Source organism: Hypanus sabinus, chromosome 5, assembly GCF_030144855.1.
Source record: "Hypanus sabinus isolate sHypSab1 chromosome 5, sHypSab1.hap1, whole genome shotgun sequence".
Taxonomy (NCBI): Eukaryota; Metazoa; Chordata; class Chondrichthyes; order Myliobatiformes; family Dasyatidae; genus Hypanus; species Hypanus sabinus.
In genome coordinates, this window is record NC_082710.1 from 75,825,277 (window position 1) to 75,853,106 (window position 27,830).

General features: G+C 42.0%; 1 protein-coding gene across 4 annotated transcripts in view; it reads right to left on the bottom strand.

Annotated features, from left to right (window-relative positions):
- The window catches only part of uba6 (ubiquitin like modifier activating enzyme 6), a 336,534-nt gene that overhangs the window by 125,646 nt on the left and 183,058 nt on the right, over window positions 1-27,830 (bottom strand). For all 4 annotated transcript variants that reach the window (XM_059970138.1, XM_059970139.1, XM_059970137.1 and 1 more), the window contains one exon: window positions 7,758-7,863. In XM_059970138.1, the coding sequence (XP_059826121.1) occupies window positions 7,758-7,863 (106 nt within the window). The remainder of the gene's footprint in view (window positions 1-7,757; window positions 7,864-27,830) is intronic.

The window sequence follows — 27,830 nt, forward strand, 5'->3', positions numbered from 1 at the left end:
GGGAAATATGAGGCTATCGGGCAGGAACTTGGAAGCATAAATTGGAAGCAGATGTTCTCAGGGAAATATACGACAGAAAAGTGACAAATGTTCAGGGGATATTTGTGTGGAGCTCTGCATAGGTACATTCCAATGAGACAGGGAAAGGATGGTAGGGTACAAAGGCTGTAGAAAATCTAGTCAAGATGAAAAGAATAGCTTACAAAAGGTCCAAAACTAGGTAATGATATGAATCTAAAAGATTATAAGGGTTGCAGGAAGGAGCTTAAGAAAGAAATTAGGAGAGCCAGAAGGGGCCATGAAAAGGCCTTGGCGAGCAGGATTAATGAAAACCCCAAGGCATTCTACTAGTATGTGAAGAGCAAGAGGATAAGATGTGAGAGAACAGCAGTGAGTGAGTGGGCCAGTAAAGGAGTGGAGCTTTGAGGCTTTGACTCGGGGAGCGGCCTTGTCGAGGGAAGTGCCTGGTGAGAAAAGTGTGATTCTTTGGCTCGAGAGTCTTCAGCAAGGAGGCTGAGGGAGGAGACTAAGCTAGGTTGGAGAGCGTGAGAGGTGGTGAAGAGATGACAGGAGAATTGATTCAGTGTGATGCTTGCCTGATGTGGGAGGTCAGGGACACTGATGGTGACTCCGGCTGCTACAACAGTGAAAAGTGTGTCCAGGTTCAGCTCCTGAAGGACCTTTTTGGGGCACTGGAGAGGCAATTGGATGACCTCAGGTTCATCCGGGAAAACAAGAGTTTTCTGGACAGGACCTACAGCAAAATTGCTACATTGAAGATACCAGAAGGGGGGGGGGGGGTAACGATGAGGAAGGTATGGATGCTTGAAAAGAAGTTCACCCTCTTGAAAGCTGTCGGGACAGAAGACACTGCCATTCTGAGAGGCGGACAGGTCTGCGAGTCAAAAATGGGCACTGAAGCAAAGCCAAAGAGACAGACGTCAGGCAGAGCCGTGGTAATAGGGGACTCCATAATGAGAGGTACAGAAAGGGGTTTCTGTGGCAACAGGCAGAATTTAAGAATGGTGTGTTGCCTCTTTGATGCTAGGATCCAGGACGTCACGGACCGATTGCAGGGCATCCTCAAGGGTGAGGGCGAACAGCCGGAAGTGGTAGTGCATGTCGGTACAAATAACGTCGGGAAGAAGAGGAAAGAAATTCTGCAGCATGACTCCAGAGAACAGAACTCAGAAGAAGGCTGAAAAGCAGGACCTCCAGGGTCGTTATCTCTGGTTTGCTTCCAGTTCCTCATGCTGGTGAGGACAGGAACAGGGAGATATGGGATCTCAATGTATGACTGAGGAGCTGGTGCGGGAAGCAGGGTTTTAGATTCTTAAACCACTGGTATCTGTTTTGGGGTAGGGACGATTTGTACAAAAGGGACCTTAACAGACCTTAACACCTTAACAGGCAGGGGACCAGCATTCTGCAGGCAGGTTTGCCACTACTACACAGGTGTGTTTAAACAGGAGATGAACTGGAAATATAAGGATGGAGTTAAAGGGAAAGAGAGAATAAGAAAAGTTAAGAAAGACAACAGAATTAGAGGGGCAGAAAGCTCAGGAAGGGATCAGAGAGTATGGCCAAGTGCAATAGGGATCAATGTGAGAAGTGAGGGGAGTAATGGATTAAAAGTATTACATATGAATGCATGAGGTCTTAAGAAATAAAGTGGATGAGCTTGAGGCTCAGTTGGAAATTGGCAAGTATGATGTTGCAGGAATAACAGAGACATGGCTGCAAGAGGACCAGGGCTGGGAAATTATATTCAAGGGTATACGTCCTATCGAAAGGACAGACAGGTGGGCAGAGGGGGTGGGGTGGCTCTGCTGGTGAGGAATGAAATTCAGTCCCTTGCGAGGGGGTGACATAGAATCAGGAGATGTAGAGTCAGTATGGATAGAACTGAGAAATTGTAAGGGCAAAAAGACCTTAATGGGAGTTATCTACAGGCCCCCAAATAGTAACCTGGATATAGGGTGCAAGTTGAATCAAGAGCTAAAATTAGCATGTCGCAAAGGTAATGCTACGGTTGTAATGGGGGGGGATTTCAACATGCAGGCAGACTGGGAAAATCAGGTTGGTACTGGACCTCAAGAATGGGAGTTTGTGGAGTGCCTCCAAGATGGATTCTTAGAGCAGCTTGTACTGGAGCCTACCAGGGAGAAGGGTATTCTGGGCAGTGTTGTGTAATAAACCAGATTTGATAAGGGAACTCGAGGTAAAGGAGTCATTAGGGGGTAGTGACCATAATATGATAAGTTTTAATCTACAGTTTGAGAGGGAGAAGGGAAAATTGGAAATGTCAGTATTACAGTTGAACAAAAGGGACATGAGGGACATAAAAAGGACATAAAAACAAAAGGGACATAAAAGAGCCATGAGGGAGGAATTAGCCAAAAATGACTGGAAGGATAACCTAGCAGGGATGACAGTGGAACAGCAATGGCAGGTATTTCTGGGAATAATAAAGTAAGTGCAGGATCAGTTCATTCCAAAGAGGAAGAAAGATTCTAAGGGGAGTAGGGGGCAACCATGGCTAACAAGGGAAGTCAAGGACAGTATAAAAATAAGAGAACTTTTAAAGAGCAACAGAAGATAATTAAAAAGACAATACGGGGAGAAAAGACGAGGTACGAAGGTAAGCTAGCCAAGAATATAAAGGAGGATAGAAAAAGCTTCTTTAGGTATGTGAAGAGGAAAAAATTAGTTAAGACTGAAGTTGGGCCCTTGAAGACAGAAACAGGTGAATTTATTATGGGGAACAAGGAAATGACAGATGAGTTGAACAGGTACTTTGAATCTGTCTTCACTAGGGAAGACACAATCTCCCAGATATAATAGTGGCCAGAGTACCTAGGGTAACGGAGGAACTGAAGGAAATTCACATTAGGCAGAAAATGGCGTTGGATAGACTGATGGGACTGAAGGCTGATAAATCCCCAGGGCCTGAAGGCTGATAAATCCCCAGGGCCTGATGGTCTGCATTCTAGGGTACTTAAGGAGGTGGCTCTAGAAATCATGGATGCATTGGTAATCATTTTCCAATGTTCTATAGATTCAGGATCAGTTCCTGAGGATTGGAGAGAAGCTAATGTTATCCCACCTTTTAAGAAAGGAGGGAGAGAGAAAACAGGGAACTATAGATCAGTTAGCCTGACATCAGTGGTGGGGAAGATGCTGGAGTCAATTATAAAAGATGAAATAGCAGCACATTTGGATAGCAGTAACAGGATCGGTCTGAGTCAGCACTGCTTTACGAAGGGGAAATCATGCTTGACTAATCTTCTGGAATTTATAGACCAGTGAGTGTTAAGTTGATGGAGAAGATTCTGAGAGGCAGGATTTATGAACATTTGGAGAGGCATAGTATGATTAGGAATAGTCAGCATGGCTTTGCAAAGGCAGGTCATGCCTTATGAGTCTTATTGAATATTTTGAAGATGTGAATTAACACATTGATGAAGGTAAAGCAGTAGATGTAGTGCATATGGATTTCAGCAAGGTATTTGATAAAGTACCCCAGGGAAGGCTTATTGAGAAAGTAAAGAGACATGGGATCTAAGGGGGCCTTGCTTTGTGGATCCAGAATTAACTTGCCAACAGAAGGCAAAGAGTGGTTGTAGATGGGTCAAATTCTGCATGGAGGTTGGTGACCAGTGGTGTGCCTCAGGGATCTGTTCTGGGAGCCTGTCTCTTTGTGATTTTTATAAATGACCTGGATGAGGAAGCGGAGGAATGGGTTAGTAAACTTGCTGATGACACAAAGGTTGGGGGTGTTGTGTATAGTGTGAATGGCTGTCAGAGAGTACAGCAGGATATCGATAGGATGCAAAACTGGGCTAAGAAGTGGCAGATGGAAAACCCAAATAAGTGTGAGGTGGTTCAGTTTGGTAAGTCAAATATGATAGCAGAAGATAGTATTAATGGTCAGGGTCTTGGCAGTGTGGAGGATCAGAGGGATCTTGGAGTCTGAGTCCATAGGACACTCAAAGCTGCTGCATGGATCGGAGGGTTGACTGCGTGGTTACGAAGCATACGGTGTATTGGCCTTCATCAACCATGGGATTGAGTTCAAGAACCGAGAGTAATGTTACAGCTATATAGGACACTGGTCAGACCCGATTTGGAGTACTGTGCTCAGTTCTGGTCACCTCACTACTGGATGGATGTGGAAACTATAGAAAGGGTGCAGAGGAGACTTACAAGGATGTTGCCTGGATTGGGGAGCATGCCTTATGAGAATAGGTTGAGTGAACTCAGCCTTTTCTCCTTGGAGTGATGGAGGATGAGAGGTCACCTGATAGAAGTGTGTAAGATGATAAGAGGCATTGATCGTGTGGATAGTCAAAGGCTTTTTCCTATCGCTGAAATGGCTAACATGAGAGGGCACAGTTTTAAGGTACTTGGAAGTAGGTACAGTTGAGATGTCAGGGTAAATTTTTTATGCAGAGTGTTGATTGCATGGAATGGGCTGCTGGCAACGGTAGTGGAGGTGGATACGATAGGGTCTTTTAAGACACTCCTGGGCAAGTACATGGAGCTTAGAAAAATAGAGGGCTATGGGTAGCCCTAGGTAATTTATAAAGTACTGTAAATAAATGTTGGGCACAGCTTTGTGGGCCAAAGGGCCTGTATTGTACTGTAGGTTTTCTATGCTTCGATGTTTCTATAATTTTGTTAGTTTTTAAACTGTTACAGAGAAAAGCAGGGTTGATCAACAGTTCAATGTCTGCTTCAAAGACAGTTTCTCTTCCTCTATGAATGGAATACTGAATGGTTCCCAAGGACGATAAGATGGACTCCTGATCTCTCAAACTACCTTGCTCTGACCTTGTATCTTACTGACCACTGGCACTGTACTTCCTCTGTACTGTAACACTTTATTCTGCACTCCTGTCATTGTTTTACTTTGCACTACCTCAATGTAATGTTTTGATCTGTACAGATGATATACACAGCAAATTTTTCACTGTTTCTCAGTACATGTGACAATAATAAATCAATTTACCAATTCTAAATTTATGTTGAGTAACAGCATGGTTGTCTGTACATGGAGTCACAGAAGTTGGGTGAAATTTTTAATCAATATTGCTCGTGAATTTTTACCATGAAGAAAATTATGAATGTGAAAGAAATAAGGGAAATGAGTGGTGATGTCTTGGTGATTTTGAAGTGGATTAAACTAGATCAGTCTCCAGAGTCTGATTGAGTGCATTCTTGGACCTTGCTGGAAGCTCATGAAGAAATTGAGAAATCCTTAAAAAGATACTTGTTACATCTTTTACCATACACAAAGTACTGAAATACATTAAATTAGAAGATGTTTTATCATTAAGAAGGGCAGAAAGACAGGCCAGGGAACTACAGGCTGGTGAGTATGACATCGGTGGTGTGATACTGTGAGAGATATTGAGAGGTATCAACAATCATCATTTGGACAAATGGGGTCTTTAATAATTAATAATTAAATAATTAACTCAGCTTTGCATGGCAAAGCAGGTCTGAAAATACATTACAGATTTATCTGAAGAGGTGATCAAAATGAAAGATGAGGGTAGGGCATGGGATATCATCTATATAGACCTTAGCAAGGCCTTTGACAAGGTTCTGCATGGCAGACTAGTGTGGACGATTAGATTGCATAGGATCTGGGGGGAAAGAGATAACTAAATGGGTTTTTATGTGGTTCAATTGTAGGAAGCAGAGTGTGTTGTCATAGAATAATACAGCACAGAATCAGGCCATTCAGCTCACCTAATCATGCTGCCTAATCCTATCAACCTACACCCAGACTATAGCCTTCCAAATCCTTCCCATCCACGTACTCAGAAAAATTTCCCTTAAATTTGTACAAGATAATGAGAGGCATTGATTGTGTGGATAGTCTGAGGCTTTTTCCCAGGGCTGAAATGGCTAGCATGAGCGAGCATAGTTTTAAGGTGCTTGGAAGTAGGTACAAAGGAGATGTCAGGGTTGAGTTTTTTATGCAGAGAGTGGTGAGTGTGTGGAATGGGCTGCTGGCAGCGGTGATGGGGCGGATACGATAGGATCTTTTAAGAGACTCCTGGATGGTTATATGGAGCTTAGAAAAATAGAGGGCTATGGGTAAGCCTAGGTAGTTCTAAGGTAGGACATGTTTGGCACAGCTTTTTGGGTTGAAGGGCCTGTATTGTGCTGTAGGTTTTCTATGTTTCTAAATCTTGAAATTGATCCCTTCTGTTTGAAGGTATTCTTCTTAAACATTTCACCTTTAACACATGACCTCTAGTCCTAGTCTTTCTCAACCTCATTGCAAAACCTTGCTTTCATTTATCCATCTATACCCTCATAATTTTGTATATCTCTCTTAAATTTTCCTTCTTTCTCCTATTTTACTTCTTGAGGGAATAAAGCCCAAACTTACTCAACTTTTCCCTACAATTCAAGTTCTCAAGTCCTGGCAATATCTTTGTAAATTTTCTCTGCACTCTTTCAATCTCATTGAAATCTTTCCTGTAAATAGGTGACAAGAACTAGAGAACAATATTCTAAATTAGGATCACTAATGTCCTACATAATTTCAACATAACATCGAACATCTCAGTAAGTGAGATTGCAAGAAAACTTGTTGCTTTCAAAAAAAAAATTCAAGGCAGTTGGAGAAAAGATGAGCAGGGGAAGAATAGATAAGATAAAATGCATATTTTCTTGAATTGATACAATGGTTAAGTAACCAACATCAAATAGTCCTATCAGAATTTCATTAAGGGAAATAAACTTCTAAATCTTCCTTCATGACATTTAGGCTACATCCAAACTAGACTGGATAATTTTGAAAATGCCGGTTTCGTGTAAAAATGATAGACGCCCACACTAAGTGTTTTTGAAAATATCTCTGTCCACATTGAAACAGAGATTTCGGTGAATCCCCTCCTGCTGCGCATGCACAGGACACATCTACCGAAAACAAGCGACATGTTTGGTGTCGAATCTCGCTGTGAAGGATTTGGTGCGCATTTGTGTTGTTACAGACTAGAAAAACTTAAAACGACAGACAGCTGTTGGCTCTTGCGCAGAACTTAAAAAAAACAAATACTGGAGAGTACTGAGGCAATCTGTTCACGGACAGATTGACCCGGCTGACGATGAACATTGAAAAACTGACTAACTCATAAACTAATAAAGCACCTTGTTAAATGTATAAAACATGTCTGCATCAGTGTTACCTTGTATTTCCAGACAATGTTACATTAGGCTGTTACACACATCTATTGTCAGAGAAGTACTTGCATAAATAGGTAAATCACCTTCATACGAGCAAGGACAGAAAATGGCAAAGTGAGTATACTTATTTATTCAGTAAGTTATGGGTCAAAGTATTTGGTGAGTACATTTCTAACTCTTCTGGCATCAGTCTCGTTGCCGTCTGCTCTGAAATTGTTAGGTTGTGTTCAAGAAAGCAATGAAATAGCGCTCTGCCGTCTGACAGTGTTTTCAGATTTCTCTAGTTACCCTGTCCACCCCGTCCACACTTTGAAATCCGGCGTTTTCAAAAATACACACTCTGAAAAGCTCCAGTTTCGGGGGATGAAAATGCCGTTTTAGTGTGGATGGAGGGTAAAAACAAAGAGAAAAAGGTTAGGTTATGGATTTATCCAGTGTAGTGTGGGCATAGCCTTCTGTTTATCTTGGAATAGCTATTTGTTTTCTTCAATTTTCCTCAAGTTCACTTACAAGAATGGAGTTGATCCATTATTCAGAATTTGTGCACTTACATGGCTGTTATATGACTCTGTCAGGTTTGGCACAATAACCTCCGTGTGTCCTTTAGTACCCATAGTTCCTGAATCAAGAAGAGGACGCTGATTTGACACACATCGACTGTAAATAAAAAGTTAGACACACTGTTAAGATAAATATGCAACAGCACAAAGGTACAGAATGAGAAGTTCAAAGTAATACATGCAAGGAGGATAAAACCTCCCTTGATGTAATTTACATATAAGCAGGAGCTACATAAAGCTCCTGGCCTTCACATGTGGCATAGTTCTTATGCCCGGCGGAGCTGTTCTCACTGAGGAAAAGGGGTAAAGGTGGGCCACTGGCACCTTAAAACCAGTTGCTCTGGGCCGATGGGGCCCGTTAAGCACAGATGGTAGCTAATTTTGGAGATGGAAAACTCCGAATCCAAATCTCCGCTGCCTTGCGGCAATACTCGCTCATGGGAAAGGCTTTGGGAATAAACCCTGAGGAAAAATCTGGAGTCAGAGTCCCAAAGGCGGCTGACTGCTGTACCCAGCACCGGCACGGCAACTCCTGCAATGCTGCTGGCACCAAACTGTATCGACTTTCATCGTTCCTTTGGACCTGTCATCAGCATGGAGAGGGGGGTCCCACTGCATGGGCAACAGACGGATCTCCATATTAACTCTGCCCTGGCTTGTGCCCTGGAGAGGTCACTCCAGCTTCGCTCCAGTGACTACCAGAGGCACAGCACCTATGGTCGACCATGACCGATGGAGGCCACACACGCATAAAGCAAAATATTTGGAACAAATATAAGGATTTTATTAGCAAAATACAAACTGTACAGTAAAGCAAGCTTAACAGAGGGTGCAGAGGAGATTTACCAGGATGTTACCTAGTTGAATTCAGATTCAGTTAATTGTCATTTAGAAACCACAAATGCAATGCAGTTAAAAAATGAGACAACGTTCCTCCATAATCCATGTCTCATGAGGATAGGTTGAGTGAGCTAGGGCTGTTCTCTTTGAAGCAAAGGAGGATGAGACGTGATTTGAGGAAAAGATAAGAGGCATAAAACAAGTAGACAGTCAGAAAATTTTTCCAGTGCAGAAATGGCTAATATGAGGGGGTATAAATTTAAGGTGATTGGAAGTTGGTATATAGGGTCGCCAGAGGTAAGGTGTTTTGTTTTTACACACAGAGTGGTGGGTTTGTGGACTGTGTAACTGTGGTGGTTTAGTCAGATACATTAGGAGTATTTAAGAGACTCTCAGGTGCATGGATGATAGGGAAGTGGAGGGCTATGTGGGAGCAAAGGGTTAGCTTGATTTTAGAGTAAGTTAAATGGTTGGCATAGTATTGGGGGCTGAAGTTCTAGTGTTCCATGTTTTATGTTCTAATTAGCAGATCTGGCAGCACAGGTGAACACAAAGAATGATGGATTGTTTGGGTTGAGACCCTGCATCAAGACTTATCGGTCAGGATTCAAAAGTCAAAGATTTAGTAGTTTGCCTGTGATGGTCTTTCAAAAGCAATAAAAAGGTATCTAAATGCTGTAAAGTTAACAAATTTCACGACATATGCTGGTTTTATTAAATCTGGCTCTGACATAAATGCTTTGGGTTGTTGATCTTGATAGGAAATCAAAAGGAAGTGATTTTACCCACAGATATTACCAAAATGTAGATTAAAGAACATTAATTTTAAGTCTAAATTGTATTAATCCTAAGAGGTTCTTATATATTTTCTTATAGTTTAAAAATATCCTACCAGAAGACTCAAAGGATGAACTGCTCACAGTATTCACTTGTGCACCTTTACTGAAATTTCTGTTCTGATGTTTGAATATACTTTCCATTTTCCATATTGCAATTACACTATGACAATATTATTGCAGAATTATTTCTGAATTTAACTGAAGTATTTTCTAGTATTTTAAAATTTCAATAATCACTGCTAGTTTAGTAGCTGATGGACACATGTTCAACCATATTGTTCAAGGTACATCAAGTATGAATTAAGCAGCTTTTCTGTAAAATGAAAGTTACTTTATTGCACATTGCACCAAATATTAACTTCAATAGTGGGCACTAAGAAACAACTCAAAAGGGGGGGAAGAAACATAAGAACATAAGAAATAGGAGCAGCAGTAGGCCATCCGGCCCATCGAGCCTGTCCCACCATTCAATAAGATCATGGCTGATATGTCCGTAAACTCAGCTGCCTTTTCCCCATAACCCTTAATTCTCTTACTATGAAAAAACCTCTCTTAACTGTTTCTTAAATATATTTAGTGAAGAGAATCAAGTGAAATTTACAAGTGTATACAAGGTTTCACCAAAGTAAATTTTCCATCCAAGCCCAACTATTTTTGAAGTACTCTGACACATAGAGGTTTCCCAGTGCACAATTTGTAAACCAAACTATCTAGGAAAGCCAATGGAATGTTACTGCTTTTTGCTAATTAAATTGAATGCAAAGACACAAGGGCAATGTTTCAAATACCATTGACACAATATTACTCAAAGGAGTTGTGAATGAAGTTATCCACATCTCCTCGGGTAGTAACTGCTCCTGAACCTGCTGTTGTGGGACCTAAGACTTTAAACCGAAGGCAGTACCGAGATTAGAGCCTGGCCTTAACAGTGGGGGTCTTTGATGATGGATGATCTTTCTTGTCGCAGTGTTCCACCTAAATGTACTCAATGGTGGGGAAGACTTCACCTATGATGGGCTAGGTGAAATCCAACATTTCTGTAGCCTTTCCTGTTCCTGGGCATTGGTGTTTCTATACCAGGTTTTGATACAACCAGTTAGGATACTCTATCATACATCTATAGAAGCTTCTTTAAGTTTTTGGTGACCCGCCAAATCTATACAAACTTCCGAGAAAGTAGAGGTGCTCTTGATGCTTCATTGTGATGGCTCAGGACAGATCCTCTGATATGTTGATGCCAAGGAATTTACAGCTACTGACCCCCGCTGCACTTCATTCTTCTAATAAGGACTGGCTTATGGACCTCCAGTTTTTTCCTCGTGCATGATGTGGAAACTGGTGAACCCCATTGTGGCTTGTGCTGACCCCATTTGCAGGTAATGTTGGCTCCTCAAGGAATTCAGAAGACTGAGCTTCAAATACTGCAATGCATCAGGTGGTTATCTGGACACAGTCTTTTAAGGAGGCAGTCACATCCACTAGGTTAACTAATCCACATTTATTCTGCTGCCAGGGATAAGAGGGAGTGACTGGAGTGAGGCAGGTAAGGGGACCTAAGAGGTGGTACTTGATGAGCCTGAGCCCTTGAGTTTGCCCCAAAGGTCTCAGATTGTTGATCCCCATGAGGATAAGAGTAGGAAAGATGAACCACTGCACTATAGCATGGTAGTTCATGGAGCCATTCAACAGAGGTGGAGGAAGAAAGAGTAATATAGCTGTAATTGGGATAGTACAGTTGAAGGAATAGACACAATTCTCTGTTACAAGGATCAAGAATTCCCAAGGATGGGTGGTGTGCCTGGTTTCTAGGCTTGGGACATCTTATCTGACCAACAGAGGAATTTGGAGTGGGAGGAAAAGTTGCAATTGTCATGGTCCATGTGAACACAAACGATGTAGGAAGAATAAAGAAAGAGATTCTACTGAGGGAACTTGAACAGAAAGAGACAAAACACTAAAAACATGTTAAGGAACCGGAGCTATGGTCTGATGACCTTTGGCTCAAATGGGAAACTGAGGAGGTGATAGTTAAGAGCTACAGGGAGGTAGTCACCCCTAAGGTGCAGGAGACAGGTACCTGGATGACTGACAAGAGAGGAAAAGGAAATGGGCAGACAGAGTACCCCTGTGGCTGCTCTATTCAATAAAAGGTTTACTGTGGGTCGGGGGAGGGGGCAGGGAAGCAACCTGCCAAGGAGAAGCTGCAGTAACAGGCATTGAGGCTGCTGCTGTGCCTCAGAAGGGAAAGGAGAAAAAGACTGCAGTAAAGATAGGGGATTCTATAGTTAGAGTAGACATGAGATTCTGTGGATGCAATAGAGACAGGATCTTGGATAGGGCCCACAGCATTTTAAAGGGGGAGCGTGCGCAGCCAGAAGTTTTGTTACTTACTGGCAGCAACGACATTGGTTGGAAAAGGAGGGATCTCTTGAAGAGAGAATTTAGGGAGCAAGGTAGAAAGCAGAAAAGCAGGACCTCCTGGGCAGTAATCTTTGGATCGTTGTCTGTGCCATGTGCCAGTGAGTGTAGGAATAGGATGACTTGGCAGATGAATGTATGGCTGAGGAATTGGTGCAGGGAGTAGATCTCAGATTTATGGATCACTGGGATTTCTTCTGCAGAAGATACAAGACCATAAGACATAAGAGCAGAATAAGGACATTCAGCCCATTGAGTCTCCACATGGCTGATCCTGGATCCCACTCAACCCCATACATCTGTCTTCTTGCCATATCCTTTGATGTCCTGACTGATCAGGAAAAGATTAATTTCTGCCTTAAATATACAGATAGCCTTGACAGATTTACCACTCTCTAGCTAAAAAAAATTTCTGTTCTAACACATTGCCCCTCAACATAACAGATCTAAGTGTGCAGGATATCACTGACGCTGCATGGGATCGTTCAATGTGGAAAGCCATGATCGTCCAAGTGTGCAACGCGCAAGGCACATGAAGAAGAAGCTCTTGAGTTCTGGATACCCCCACCATTGGAAACATCCTTTCCAGATCCGCCCTATCTAGTTCTTTCAACCTTCGGTAGGTTTCAATGAGATCCCCTCGCATTCTTCTAAATTCCAGTGAGTACAGGCCCAAAGCTGCCAAAAGGTCCTCATATGTTAACCCCTTCATTCCTGGAATCATCCTTGTAAACCTCCTCTGGACTCTCTCCAAAGACAACACAGCCTTTCTGAGACACAGGGCCCAAAAGTGTTGACAATACTCTCAAGTGCAGCTGACTACTGTCTTATAAAGCCTCAACATTATCTCCTTGCTTTTATATTCTACTAGACAATGGGGTGACCTGTTGGGGCACCCTTTGAGAGAAAGGCAGTGCAGTCTGATGGGACCAGAATGAACATTAAATTTTCCTTAATGCTATTGGTATTGCTTTGCTTTGGAAATTGAAGAATAAAAAACAGTTTATTATAGAAGACGTGTAGCAAGGGAAATATAGCTCCTCCTCATTTAATGAAGGACACTTCTGATGGCAAAATTTCTGGTTGATCTGCCACCCTTGTGCTTCTCATTGTCATTCTGGAGGTGTGCAGTCCATTCATGCGCTGTCTCTTCATCCCTTCTGCTGTTTGTTCTTTGTCTCTGATCTTGGAGACGTGCATTTCTCAGCTCCTTTCTTCTCTCCTCCTCCTGTGCCTGTTGTTGTCATTCTGGAGACGTGCATGCCTCTCCTCCTCTTTCTCTTCTTCTCTCATCTTTTTTGTACTGACCCTTTAATCCTGGAATCGTGCAGCCCTGGTCTTATCCAATTCTTGTTCTCTCCCTCTCCTTGCCGCTTCCCGACGACGTTTGGCATCCCCCTTCTCTTTCCACGTGGCATAATTAGGCTGACCATTTTTTTTATACTAATGTTGGATCAAAGATACAGAGCAGTAATACCAAAGGAAGCTGATTATTCTTGATGATGTGGTTGGTGCTCTCCTAAATGAACATGATATAGTCACTGCTGTTCTCTGACTGCAGCAAAGGATTTTATGGGTGTCTCGAAGAACGTCATGACAGTTTACGGGATGTTATGTCATGCTTAAATTTAGAGAAGATCTGATGTTCAGTTTTTGAATCTAGTCAAGACTTTTATATATTGTGGGGACAATTTTTCAGTTATTTTCAAAACCTTTGATTTGTTGTAAAAGTACAGGTGGTGGCTAATAATATATTTTATTATTTGATAAGGGTTTTCTCCCTTTTTCCTTGCTTTTCCTAACAGCTCTGACTTCGGTAGTGGGTTTAGATTTTTTTCTGTATACCAAATTTTTATATTTCAACATTACGATTTAATGTAATTTTTATGAATACAGGGTTTTGTGATTGTAACTGTATTTTTAATACAGTATATTTGGTACTTTTTTTGACTTATATATCTTCTTGTACTCTGTACTCCTTTATGCAGAAACTAATAAAAATATTGAATGAGAAGTACGTCATTACAATAAGATTTAATGAGCTCTTATTGATGGGTGGCAGTTAGATCTGTCCCAATCCTGCACATGCTGATGATATGTGACCACTCGAAATAGAGCTGCCCTGCCCTTTTGCTCTGGTTGGTGTCACTGCTGAGGCAGCCGTGCGCATGCATCATAGTGTCGCATCCCGATTTCCATGATGGTGGATCGGCTCTCGGTGAAAGGCAGCCTGTTGATTTTTGCAAATCAGCAATTTTATACGAATAGATAACCCTGAACTTTGCCTGCATTCTATAAGTTAGCAGATTTCAAGTCGATTTAGCCAAAGAACGTGCCACTGTAATGCACCGTTTGCGCTAACTGGAGGTCACAAACGAACAAACAAACAGACAGACGGAGCATGAGTAATATATACATTTCCCTTGAAATAAATGCCAACATTGCATTTGCCTTCTTTACCACAGACTCAACCTGTAAAGTAACTTTCTGGGAGTCTTGTATGAGGACTCTTAAGGTGCACTCTGGTGCTTGAACCTTCTCCTCATTTAGATAATAGTCCGCACTATTGTTCATTTTACCAAAATACATTATTGTACATTTCCCAACAGTGTATTCCACCTGTCACTTTTTTTGCCCATTCTTCCGATTTGTCTAAGTTCTGCTGCAATGGCATTGGTTCCTCAGCACACCCCTTCACCTATCTCCCCATCATTTGCAAACTTTGCCACAAAGTAATCAATTCCATCATCTAAATCACTGACAAACAATGTGAAAAGCAGCGGGTCCAATACTGACCCATATGAGGAACACCACTAGTTACTGGCAGCCAACCAGAAAAGGCCCCTTTTATTCCCATTTGCTGCCTCCTGCCTGTCAGCCATTCTTCTATCCAAGCCAGTATGTTTCCACAGGGTTTTATCTTGTTAAGCAGCCTCATGTGTAGCTTATCAAGTGCATTTTGAAAATCCAACAAAATGACATCCATTGCCTTTCCTTTGTCCAACCCACTTGTTACTTCTTCGAAGAACTCTAACAGATTTGTCAGGTAAGACTTCCCTTAAGAAAAACAATACTGACTGTGACTTATTTTATCATTAGTCACCAAGTACACCAAAACAATAGACTCCAACACTTTCCCAAGCACTGAGGTTAGGCTAACTGGCCTATAATTTTCTTTTTTTTTTGCCTTCCTCCCTTCTTAGAGTGAAGTGACATTTACAATCTTCCAGTCTTCCAGGACTATGGTAGAATCAAGAGATTATTGAAATATCATGACTAATACATGTGTTATCTCTTCAGCAAGCTTTCTCAAGACTCTGGCTTTCACTCCTGCTCGCTGAGACTCACAGACCTCTGGCACACTGCTAGTGACTTCCACAGTGAAGACAGATGCATGAGGATACCTTATATCCCTCTCCTTGGATTTAATACAGATCTTAGCTTCCTTCGTCAGCCACGGTTACCAACCCGTAATTTGACAACTTGTTCCTATGTGGGACATATCTATCTTGTGCCTTGTGAACTATTTCCAGAAACTTCAGCCACCTCTGCTCTGCTGTCATCCCTGTCAGTATCTACTTCCAATCCATGAGGGCAAGCTCCTCTCTCATACCTCTATAATTCCCTTTATCACATTGATACAGATACGTGTGTTATGCTTCTCCCTCTCAATTTGCAACGTGAATTCGCTCATATCTCCTGTCTCCTAAGAGTTATTTTACGTTAAATTCCTCAATAAGATCTGGGTTATTACACAACATCCAATGTAGTCCCCAAGTAGGCTCAAGCACAAACTGCCCTAAAAAACCATCCCACAGGCATTCAACAAATTCCCTCTCTTGCTATAAGACACGAACCTGATTTTCTAAATACCCTTGAATATCGAAGTCCCCCATTATAATTGTGTCACTACTCTTATTACTTAACTTTTTCAACTCCCTTTGCGATCTCAACCCCACATCTTGGCTACTATTTGGAGGCCAATATATGATTCCCATAATGTTTTTTTCACCCTTGCAGTATCTTCTCACTCACTTTTGCTACGTTATATGCTCTTTTCTTGACTTTTATGCAGTCCTTAACTTCCCTTGTTAGCCACAGTTGCCTCGCCCTGCCATTTGAGAACAACTTCTGTGGGATATATCTGTCTTGTGCCTTGTGAACTATTCCCAGAAACTTCAACCATCTTTGCTCTGCCAACATCCCTGGCAGTATCCTTTTCCAATCTACCTGAGTAAGCTCCTCTCTCATGCCTCTGTAATTCCTTTAATCCATTGTGTTACTGATACATATGGCTCTCACAAACTGCAGTATGAATTCAATCATATCATGATCACTGCCTCCTAAGAATTCCTTTACTTTCATGCTTCCCAATGGCTCTGGGTTATTACGCAACAGCCAATCTGAGATAGTCTTTTCCCTCATTGGCTCAAGCACAAGCTGCTCTAAAAAGCCATCTCATAGGCATTCAACAAATGCCCTCTCTTGCGATCCAACACCAGCCTGATTTTCCCAGTCACATATTGAAATCCCCATTACAATTGTGACATTCCTTTATGACATGCCTTTTGCTCCCTTTGCAATCTCAGCCCCACAGCTTGGCTACTATATGGCGGTCTATATATGATTCCCATGATGGTTTTTTCACCCTTGCAATTTCTTAACTCCATCCATAAAGATTCAACATTCTCTGATCCTATGTCACCTCTATCTAAAGATGTAATTCCATCACTCACCAACAGAGCCACACCACCACCTATGCCTTTCAATACTAAGAATGTCCTTTAATGTTAAATTCCCAACTATGCCCTTCTTTCAGCCACGACTCAATGCTGCTCACATCATCATATCGACCAATCTGTAATTGCACCATAAGTTCGTCCACCTTATTCTGAATGCTACGCACGTTTAAATACAGCACCTTCAGTCCCGTATTCTTCACACTTTTGGATTTTGCCTTTGTGGTACAACTCTTTGCTCAGTCTGCAGTTGTACCCAATCGATGGCTTGTCCTTCCTTACATTTATATTACATATTACATCATCTACTTGTTCATGTGCTGGTTCATCCTCAGCTCTATCATACTGTTTCCTATTCCCCTCTCATGTTAGTTAAAACCAATCCCAACAGCTCTAGCAAATCTGCCCACAAGGATATTGGTCCCCTCAGATTCAAGTGCAAGCCGTTCCTTTTGTACAGGTCCCACCTGCACCAGAAGAAGTCCGAATGATCCAGAAATTTGAATCCCTGTCCCTTGCTCCAATTCTACAGCCACGCATTTATCTGTCAGCTCATTCTATTCCTATCCTCACTGTCGCGTGGCACAGGTAGCAATCCTGAGATTACTACCCTTGAGGTCCTGCTTCTCAGCTTCCTTCCTAACTCCCTGTATTCTTTTTTTCTGCCTATGTCATTGGCACCAATATGCACCATGACTTCTCAGTGCTCACCTTCCCTGTTCAGGATATTGTGGACTCTGGCACCTGGGCAGCAAACTACCACTGTAGTTCTTTGCGTCCACAGAATCGCCTATCAGCCCCCCTGACTGTACAGTCCCCTATTACTGCTGCCATCCTCTTCAGTTCCCTACCCTTCTGAGCCTCAGTGCCAGAGGCATGACCGCTGTTGCTTCCCCAGGTAGGTCATTCCACTGCCCTAACAGTATTCAAAATGGAGTGCTGATTGTTGAGAGGTACGGCTACACTGGTGCTCTCCACTACCTGACATGCTCCCTTCCCTCTCCTGACAGTCACCCATTTATCTCTCCTGTAGCCTGTCTATCATTGCTTCACTTACCCTAACAAGCCGAAGGTCATCGAGCTGCAGCTCCAGTTCCCTTACATGGTCCTTAAGGAGCTGCATCTCGATGCACCTGGTGCAGATGTGGCTCTCGGGAAGGCTAGGTAGGAGTCTCCCGGAAATCCACATCTGACATCCAGTACCCTCATGCCCTGTACAAAATGGACATGTTACACCTGAATGCGAGGGGGACCAATACCCTTGTTGGAAGTTTTGCTTGAACCGTTGGAGCGGGTTTAAACTAATTTGGCAGGTGGATGGGAAACTGATTGAAAGGGCTGAGAATAAAGCAGTTGGTTTCCAAGCAGAGGCAGTCTGTAGTGTGACTGTCAGGAAGAACAGGCAAGATGATTGAGCAAAATTGCAGTCAGTAGGAAGAGTTGCACTATAACAAAGGATAACAATTCAAAAGGATGTCAATTATCTGACTGACAGTGTTATATTTGAATGCACTCAGTTTATGGAATAAGGTAAATAATCATGTAGCAGAGTTAGAGATTGGCAAGTATGATATTGACAGCATCACAGAGTCAAAGCTGAAAGAAAATTATAGTTGGGAGCTTAACATCTATGGATGCACATTGTATGGATAGGAGAGGTAGGTAACCAAATGGTGTGGCATTGCTCTGTTGTTAAAACAGTAAAATCAAATCCTTAAAAAGAGTTGACATAGGATCAAAAGCTGTAGAATCCTTGCAGGTAGATTTAAGTAACTGCAAGGGTAAAAAGACCTTGATACAGGCCTTGAATTGTAGCCAGGATGTGGGCTACAAATTACAATGGGAGATAGATAAGGCATGTTAAAAGGGAAATGTTACATTAGTCTTGTGGGATTTCAATATGCAGGTAGATGAGGAAAATCAGTTTGGTGCTGGATGCCAAGAGAGAGAATTTGTAGAATGCTTACAAGATGGCTATTTAGAGCAGCCTGAGGTTGAGCTCACTACAGCATCAGATATTCAGGATTGAGTGTTGTGTAATGACCAGGATTTGATTAGGGGCTGAAGGCAAAGATCATAATATGATAGAATTCACCTTGCAGTTTGAAAGGGACAAGTCAAAATCAGATGCAACAGTATCACAGTGGAGTTAAGGGAATTACAGAGGCATGAGAGAGGAGCTGGTCGAAGTTGTCTGGAAGAGAACACTAGCATGGACGATGGTAGAGCAGCAATAGCAGGAGATTCTAGGAGAAATTCAGAAGGTAGAGGATAAATACATCCCAAAGAAGTAGTATTATCCTAAAGGGATGATGATGCCATAAGACCATAAGATATAGGAGCAGAGGTAGGTCAATCAGCCCACTGAGTCTGCTCAGACTTTCAATCATGGACTGATCCAATTCTTCCAGTCATCTGCACTCTCCTGCCTTCTCTCCATACCCTTTGATGCCCTGGCTAATCAAGAACCTATTTATCTATGCCTTAAATACTCCCAATGACTTGGCCTCCACAGCTGCTCGCGGCAACAAATTCCACAGATTTACTACCCTCTGACTAAAGTAATTTCTCCGCATCTCTGTTCTAAACGGAGGTCCTTCAATCTTGAAGTTGTGCCGTCTTGTCCTAGACTCCCCTACCATGAGAAATAACTTTGTCATATCTAATCTGCTCAGGCCTTTTAACATTCAGAATGTTTCTATGAGATCCCCCCTCATTCTGAACTCCAGGGAATAGAGCCCAAGAGTTGCCAGACAGTCCTTATGCAGTAACCCTTTCGTTCCTGGAATCATTCTCGTTAATCTTCTCTGAACCCTCTCTAATGTCAGTATAACTTCTATAAAATAAGGAGCCCAAACCTGCACACAATACTCCACTGTCAAGATGAAGCCACACTCAGGTTGGAGGAAAAACACCTTATACACCGGCTGGGTAGCCTCCAACCTGATTGCATGAACATTGACTTCTCTAACTTCCGTTAATGCCCCTCCACCCCTTCTTACCCCATTCCCTGATATATTTAGTATTTTCCCCCCTCCTCTCTTTTTTCTCTCTCTCTACCCATCACTCTGCCTGTTCTCCATCTCCCTCTGGTGCACCCCTCCCCCTTTCTTTCTCCCTAGGCCTCCCGTCCCATGATCCTTTCCCATCTCCAGTTCTCTATCCCTTTTGCCAATCACCTTTCCGGCTCCCAGCTTCACCCCACCCCGTCCGATCTTCTATCATTTTGCATTACCCCCCTCTTACTTTCAAATCTCTTAGTATCTTTCCTTTCAGTTAGTCCTGATGAAAGGTTTCGGCCCAAAACCTCGACATTTCTTCTCCCTATAGATGCTGCCTGGCCTGCTGTGTTCCACCAGCATTTTGTGTGTGTTGCTTAAATTTCCAGCATCTGCAAATTTCCTCGTGTTTGCACAATACTTCAAATGTGGTCTCACGAGTGCCTTATACAGTCTCAACATCACATCTCTGCTTTTGTATTCTATACCTCTAGAAATGAATGCCAACATTGCATTTGCCTTTATTGAGAAATATACTTGACATAATCATTATATATACCTGAAATATAATCACTATGTACTAGCTATTTACTATACTATGTAATCACTTCTAGGTACTGAATATTACTATGTATTATTTTACTGGACACATTTTGCTATGTATTGTTTTAACTAGATACTTTGTACTCTCTTAGCTGCATACTGTGGCAATTACAGAACACCTGTTTAGCTAGCAGCACTAATTAGCTGAAAAGTACTCCATGTATTACACTCAGCCTTTGTTTAGTAAGAGATAACGGTGGCGGAGAGGATGGTACGAGCAGGAAATGTAATGTGAGGGAGGATGTCTGGAAAAATAACCTTGGCCAGGAATGGGGCCCCAATGCGAACTGGAGAGAAATAATGGTGGCGCACCGAGAGCTAGGCAAGAGCGATTGATTAGTTAATGTATAGATGATATGCAACTAAAAATTGATTGGGTATGCTGATAAAAACGAAATGTAACTAAGATAAGAAATTACTATAAAGAATGCTGTACTATAAAGAAAGCTCGGTGGGCTTTCGGTGACAAGATCATTGATTGCCTCAGCCTTTGTTTGCAAATAAATGTTTAAACTTCTCGAAGAATTGTCTGCGTCTCCTGGTCATTTCAAGTAACCACCACACCTTCTGCACCACCAATTCAGCCTGGAGGTTAACCTTTAGGGTATCAAGGTAACTCCCAAGTCCGTTTGCATCTTGTATTTTGAATTCTCCCTCCATCTAAATAATAATCTGCCCATTTATTTCTTCCACCAAAGTGAATGACCATACACTTTTCAACATTGTATTTCATTTGCCACTTCTTTGCGCATTCCCCTAAACTATCTAAGTCTCTCTGCAGGCTCTCTGTTTCCTCAACACTACCTGTTCCTCCAACTATCTTTGTATCATCAGTAAATTTAGCCACAAATACATTAATCCCATAGTCCAAATCATTGACATACATCGTAAAAAGCAGCGGTCCCAATACCGACCCCTGTGGAACTCCACTGGTAACCGGCAGCCAGCCAAAATAGAATCCCTTTATTTCAACTTTCTGTTTTCTACCGATCAGCCAATGCTCCACCCATGCTAGTAACTTCCCTGTAATTCCAGGGGCTCTTATTTTGCTAAGCAGCCTCATGTGCAGCACCTTGTCAAAGGCCTTCTGAAAATCCAAGTACACCACATCTACATCTACTGCATCTCCTCTGTCTACCCTGCTTGTAATTTCCTCAAAAAATTTAGAGAAACCATGCTGGCTTTGGCCAATCTTGTCATGTGCCTCCAGGTACTCTGTAATCTCATCCTCAACAATTGATTCCACCAACTTCCCAACCACTGATGTCAGGCTAACAGGTATACAGTTTCCTTTCTGTTTCCTCCTACCCTTCTTAAATGGCGGAGTAATACTTGCAGTTTTCCAGTCATCCAGTTACAATGCCAGAATCTATCAATTCATAAAAGATCATTGTTAATGCCTCTGCAATCTCTCCAGCTACTTCCTTCAGAACCAGAGGGTGCATTCCATCAGGTCCAGGAGATTTATTTACCCTCAGACCATTAAGCTTCCTGAGGACCTTCACAGTTATAATTTTCACTGCACCTACTTTACTTCCCCAAAACTCTTGACTGTCTGGTATGCTGCAGATGTCTTCCACTGTGAAGACTGATGCAAAATATGCATTCAGTTCCTCTGCCATCTTTGCTTCTCTCATTACAATATCTCCAGCGTCATTTTTTATTGGTCCTATATCTACCCTTAACTCTCTTATACCCTTTATATACTTAAAAAAGCTTTTAGCATCTTCTTTGATATTAGTCGCCAGCTTCCTTTCATAATTCATCTTTTTCTTCCTAATGACCTTCTTAGTTTACTTCTGCAAGTTTTTAAATCTTCCCACTAGCTTTGGCTTCCTTATATGCCCTTGCTTTTGCTTTTACTTTGGCTCAGACTTCACTTCTCAGCCACGATAGTGTCCTTCTTCCATTTGAAAATTTCTTCTTCTTTGGAATATATCTGTCTTGCACTTCCCTCATTTTTTGCAGAAACTCCAGCCACTGCTACTCTGCTGTCCCTCCTGCTAGTGTCCCTTGCCAGTCAACTTTGTCCAGTTCCCCTCTCATCCCATCTTTGTTCCACTGGTATACTGACACATTGGAACTTCTCAAATTTCAAAGTGAACTTGATCATATTGTGAACCCTAAGGGTTCCTTAATCTTAAACTCTCTTTATCACCTCCAGATCATTGCACAACACCCAATCCAGCACAGCTGCTCAACAACAAACTGTTCTACATAGGCATCCTTTAGACATTTTACAAATTCTCTCTCTTGAGGTCCAGTACTGACCTGTTTTTCCCAATCCACTTTCACATGTAAATCCTCAATAGTTATCATGACATTGTCCCTCCACATCCCAGCTGCTGTTTGGAGGCCTGTATACAACTGCCATTCAGGTCCTTTTACCCTTGTCATTTTTTAACTCAACCCATAGAGACTCGACACCTTCCGATCCTATGTCATCCGTTGCTGACAAGGAAAGTCAATGCCAACATGAAAGCAAAAGTGAGGGCATATAATAGATCAAACATTAGTGGGTTAGAGGACTGGGAAATTTATAAAGCAACAAAAGGAAACCAAAAAAGCCAAATTGAAATATGAAGCTAAGCTAGTCAAGAGCAGACATTAGCTGGAGAGATCATGCTGGAGAAAACGATGCTGGAGAGATCATGATCGGGGACAAGGAAAGTCAGATAAACTTGATGAGTGTTTTGAATCAGTCTTCACTGTGGAAAACACTAGCAGTATCCCACAGTTTTGAGTATCGGGGGCAGAAGTGAGCACAGTTTATCACTAGAAAGAAGGTGCTTGGGAAAATGAAAGGTCAGAAGGTAGATAAGTCAACTGACCAGATGGACAACACTCCAAGGTTCTGAAAGAGGTAGCTGAAGAGATTGTGCAGGCATCAGTAATAATCTTTTCAGAATTAACTGATTCTGGCGTGGGTCCGGAGGACTAGAAAATTGCAAACGCCACTCCACTCTTCAAGAAGGGAGACAGGCAGAAGAAAGGAAACTATAGGCCAGTTAGCTTGATATCAGTGGTTGGGAAGATGTTGGATTTGACATGGTTTGGGGTACTTGGAGGTCCATGATAAAATAAGCCAAAAATCAGCATATATCCCTCAGATAATGTCTTGCTTGACAAATCTGTTGGAATTCCTTTAGGAAATAATAAGCAGGATAGACAAAGGAGAACCGGTGGATGTGGTATAACTTGGATTTTCAGAAGGTCCTTGACAAGGTGCCGCACATGAGGGTGCTTAACAAGAGCCCCTATGGTATTACAGGAAAAGATACATGCATTGATAGAGCATTGACTAATTGGCAAAAGGCAGAATGGGAATAAAGGAGCCTTTTCTGATTGGCTGCTGATGAGTAGTGGTACTCTGCAAGGGTCAGTGTTGGGACTGCTTCTTTTTATGTTGTAAGTCAATGATTTTAACGATGCAATTGATGGTTTTCTGGCCAAAATTATAGATGATACAAAGTAGATGGTGGGGCAGGTAGTGCTGCGAAAGCAGGGGCGCTGCATGAGAACTTAGACAGATAAGGAGAATGGGAAAAGAAGTAGCAGATGGAATACAGTTTTGGGAAGTGTATGGTCATGTACTTTGGTAGAAGGAATAAAAGTGTCAATTTTTCTCTAAACAGGAAGAAAATTTAAAAAATTCATGTGCAAAGGGACTTGAGAGTCCTCATGCAGGGTTCCCTAAAGGTTAATTTGCAGGTTGTGTCTGTAGTGAGGAAGGTAAATGCAATGTTAGCATTCATTTCAAGAGGATGAGAATAAAAACAAGAACATAATGCTGAAGCTTTATAAAACATTGTCAAGGCCTCACTTGGTGATCTGTGAGCAGTTTGGAGCTCCTTATCTAAGGAACGATGTGCTAACACCGGAGAGGGTCTAAAGCAGAATCATGAAATTGATAGCTGGAATGAACGTCTCGTAATAAGAGAAGCATTTAAGGGCTCTGGGCCTGTACTTGCTTGAATTTAAAACAATGAGGGTGAAATTCATTGAAACCTATCAAATGTTGACAGGCCTAGAATGAAGGTGAAGAGGTGGAGAGGCTGTTTCTGATACTGGGGGAGCTTAGAACCTGAGGGCACAACCTCAGAACAGAGGGACAAACATTTAGAATAGCAATGCAAAGTAATTCCTTTAGCCAGAGGATGGTGAATCTGTGGAATTCATTGCTACATGTGGCTGTGGAGGCCATCTCAATGGATGAAGTTAAGCCAGAAGTTGATAGATTCTTGATAAGTCAGGGTATCAAAGGATATGGCAAGAAGGCAGGTTTATGGGGTTAAGAGGGATCAAGGATCAGCCATGATGTAATATCAGAGCATACTTAATGGGCTGAATGGCTTAATTCTCCTCCTATGTCTTTTGGCCTAAATTAAAATTTAAAATAAAAAACTAATCTCTAGATTGTTACCTGAGGCATGCAAAAATTAGCACAGTGTTACTAGATCATGGAGCTAAATAGGTGACTTAAATATAAGTTTGGGAAAAGTAGGTTTGAACTTGTGGGACACTGGCACAAGTATTGAGGAAGGAGGGACGGGCTCCACCTGAACTATGCTGGCACAGTGTCCTGCGCAAATTGCATAACTAGGCTTTAAACTAAATAGTAGGGATGGGTTGAACAGATCGCAGAAGCATGAAATAAAAAGGAAGCAGAATACAGGACAGGTTACAAAAGTCTCCAGAATAAAAATAATCAAAAATTAGAAAGTGATAAGAAGTTAATTTCCATTAACATGAAGACAGAATTGGAAAAGGTAATGAATACAAGGACAAAACACGAGGAAACCTGCAGATGCTGGAAATTCAAACAACACACACAAAATGCTGGTGGAACACAGCAGGCCAGGCAGCATCTATAAGGAGAAACACTGTCGATGTTACGGGCCAAGACCCTTTGTCAGGACCTGAAACCTGAAGGGTCTTGGCCCGAAACGTCGACAGTGCTTCTCCTTATAGATACTGCCTGGCCTGCTATGAATACAAGGTGTTGTATTTAAATGCATATAGTATATGAAATAAGGTAGATTATTCTGTAATGCAGTTAGAAATTGCAGATATGACACTGAGGGTATCACTGAGTCATGGCTGGAAGACGATAACTTATCATCCAGGGATATATGTTATATCAAAACAGCTGACAAATGGCAAGAGAGGAGGAGAGGGTTCTATTGGTAAAAATGGAATCAAATCCTTAGAAATAACATATCTATGTCACAAAGGCTCAGAAGATGTAAAATCCTTGTGGGCAGAGTTAAGAAACAACAAAGATAAAACATCACCGGGAGTCATATACAGGCCTCCGAATAGTCGTCTGGATATGGGATAAAAATGACAATGGTTGACAGAAAAGGGGAATGTTACGATAACCATGGGGAAGTTTCAATATGCAGGTAGATTGGAAGAATCAGGTTGGTGCTGGATACAAGAAGGAATTTGTAGAATGCCTTTGACTTGTACTACTACACCTACTCTACTACTGTGCAGTATTACAGCACAGAAACAGGCCCTTCACCTCATCTATTCCATGCTGATCTATTACTCTCCGTAGCCCCGTGGACCTTCACCACTACACGAAAGATACTGGCATGGATAGAGAAATAGTTGACAGGCAGGTGGTAGCAAGTGAGAATAAAACAGACCTTTTCTGGTGGCTGCCAGTGACTAGTGGTGTTCCACAGGGGTCAGCATTGAGACAGCTACTTTTCACACTGAGTTTGTCAATTATTTGGATAATGGAACTGATGTCTTTGTAGCAAAGTTTTCAGATGATACCAAGATAAGTGGAGGGGCAGGTAGTGCTGAGGAAGCAGGACAGACAAATTGGAAGAATAGGCAAAAAAGTGTTGGGAAATACATGGTATTTTGGTAAATGGAACAATAATGCAGACTATTATCTAAATGGGGAGAAAGTTCAAACATCAGCAGTGCAGAGGGACTTAGGATTCCTTGTGCAAGACTCTGAGGAGGTTAATTTACAGGTTGTGTCTGTGGTAAAGAAGGGAAATGCAATGTTCCCATTTATCTCAAGGGGACTAGAATATAAAAGCAAGGAGATAACGCTGACGTTTTATAAGACACTAGTCAGGCTGCACTTGGAGTATTGTCAACAGTTTTGGGCCCCATATCACAGAAAGGATGTGTTGTCTTTGGAGAGTCCAGAGGAGGTTCATGAGGATGATTCTGGGAATAAAGGGGTTAACACAAGAAGCATTTGGCAGCTTTGAGCCTGTACTCACCAGAATTTAGAAGAATGCGTGGGGATCTCATTGAAACCTACCAAATGCTGAATGGACTAGATAGGGTGGATATGGATACTGAAAATCCTGGTAATTCTGGACAATGTTTGTCAGCCTCCTCATGCCTCCTTGGCTGAACAGAGGAACACTTTTAGTAATAGACTAAGACAACTGTGCTGCTCCAAAGAGTGCTATGTGAGGTCATTCTTACCCTCAGCCATTAGTCTCTAAAATGAGTCAACCTATAACTGAGGAAGTGATGACCCCAAGTTAGACTATTTGTGATAACTTATTTTTATTCTTTCTTACTTCTCTTCTAATATTTGTGTATCTGTGGGCTTGTAATGCTACTGGGACACTGTAAATTCCTTCAGGATCAGTAAAGTATCTATCTATCTATCTATGATGTGGCTTTGGGGTACTTGGGGGACACATGATAAAATACTTCAAAGCCAGCATGATTTCCTCAAGGGGAAATCGTGCCTGACAAGAATTGCCTGTTAGAATTTTTTGAAGAAATAACAAGCAGGATAGACATAGGAGAGTCAGTGGATGTTGTTTATTTGGATTTTCAGAAGGCTTGCGATAAAGTGCCGCACTGAGGCTGCTAAACAAAGTGAGAAACCATAGTAATACAAAGAAAGATAAAAGCATTTACAGAAGATTTGCTGACTGGTAGGCGGCAAGAAGAGGGGATAAAAGGAGCCTTTTCTGGTTGGCTGCTGGTGACTAGTGGTTTTTGCAGGGGTCAGCATTGGGACCGTATTTGTTCATGATATATGTCGAAGATCTGGATGAAGGAATTGATAGCTTCCTAAATGGGGAGAAAATTTAAAAAAAAATCAAGCGTTCTTAGAAAACCCTGCATGCAGACTCCCAAATGTTAACTTGCAGTCTGAGTTGGTGGTAAGGAAGGCAAATGCAATGTTAACATTCATTTCAAGAGGACTAGAATATAAAAGCAAGGATGTTACGCTGAGGCTTTATAAGGCATTGGTCAGACTACACTTGGAGTATTGTGAGTAGTTTTGAGCCCCTTAACTAACTAAAGATGTACAGGCTACAGAAAGGGTTTGGTGGGGGCGTCACGCGCAAGATTCCCTGGAATGAAAGGGTTAACATACGAGAAGCATTTGATGGCTGTAGGCCTGTACTAGGACTTAAAAGAATGAGAGGGGATTTTATTGAAACATATTGAATACTGAAAGGCCAAGATAGAGTGGATGTGGAGAGGTTGTTTCTTATAGTGAGGGAGTCTCGGACCAGAGGGAACAGCCTCAGAATAAAAGGACGTTCATTTAGAACAGCCATATAGCACATTGCCACACACATCTGTGCAGGCCAAATCATTTGTATACTTAGGGTGGAGAGTTAT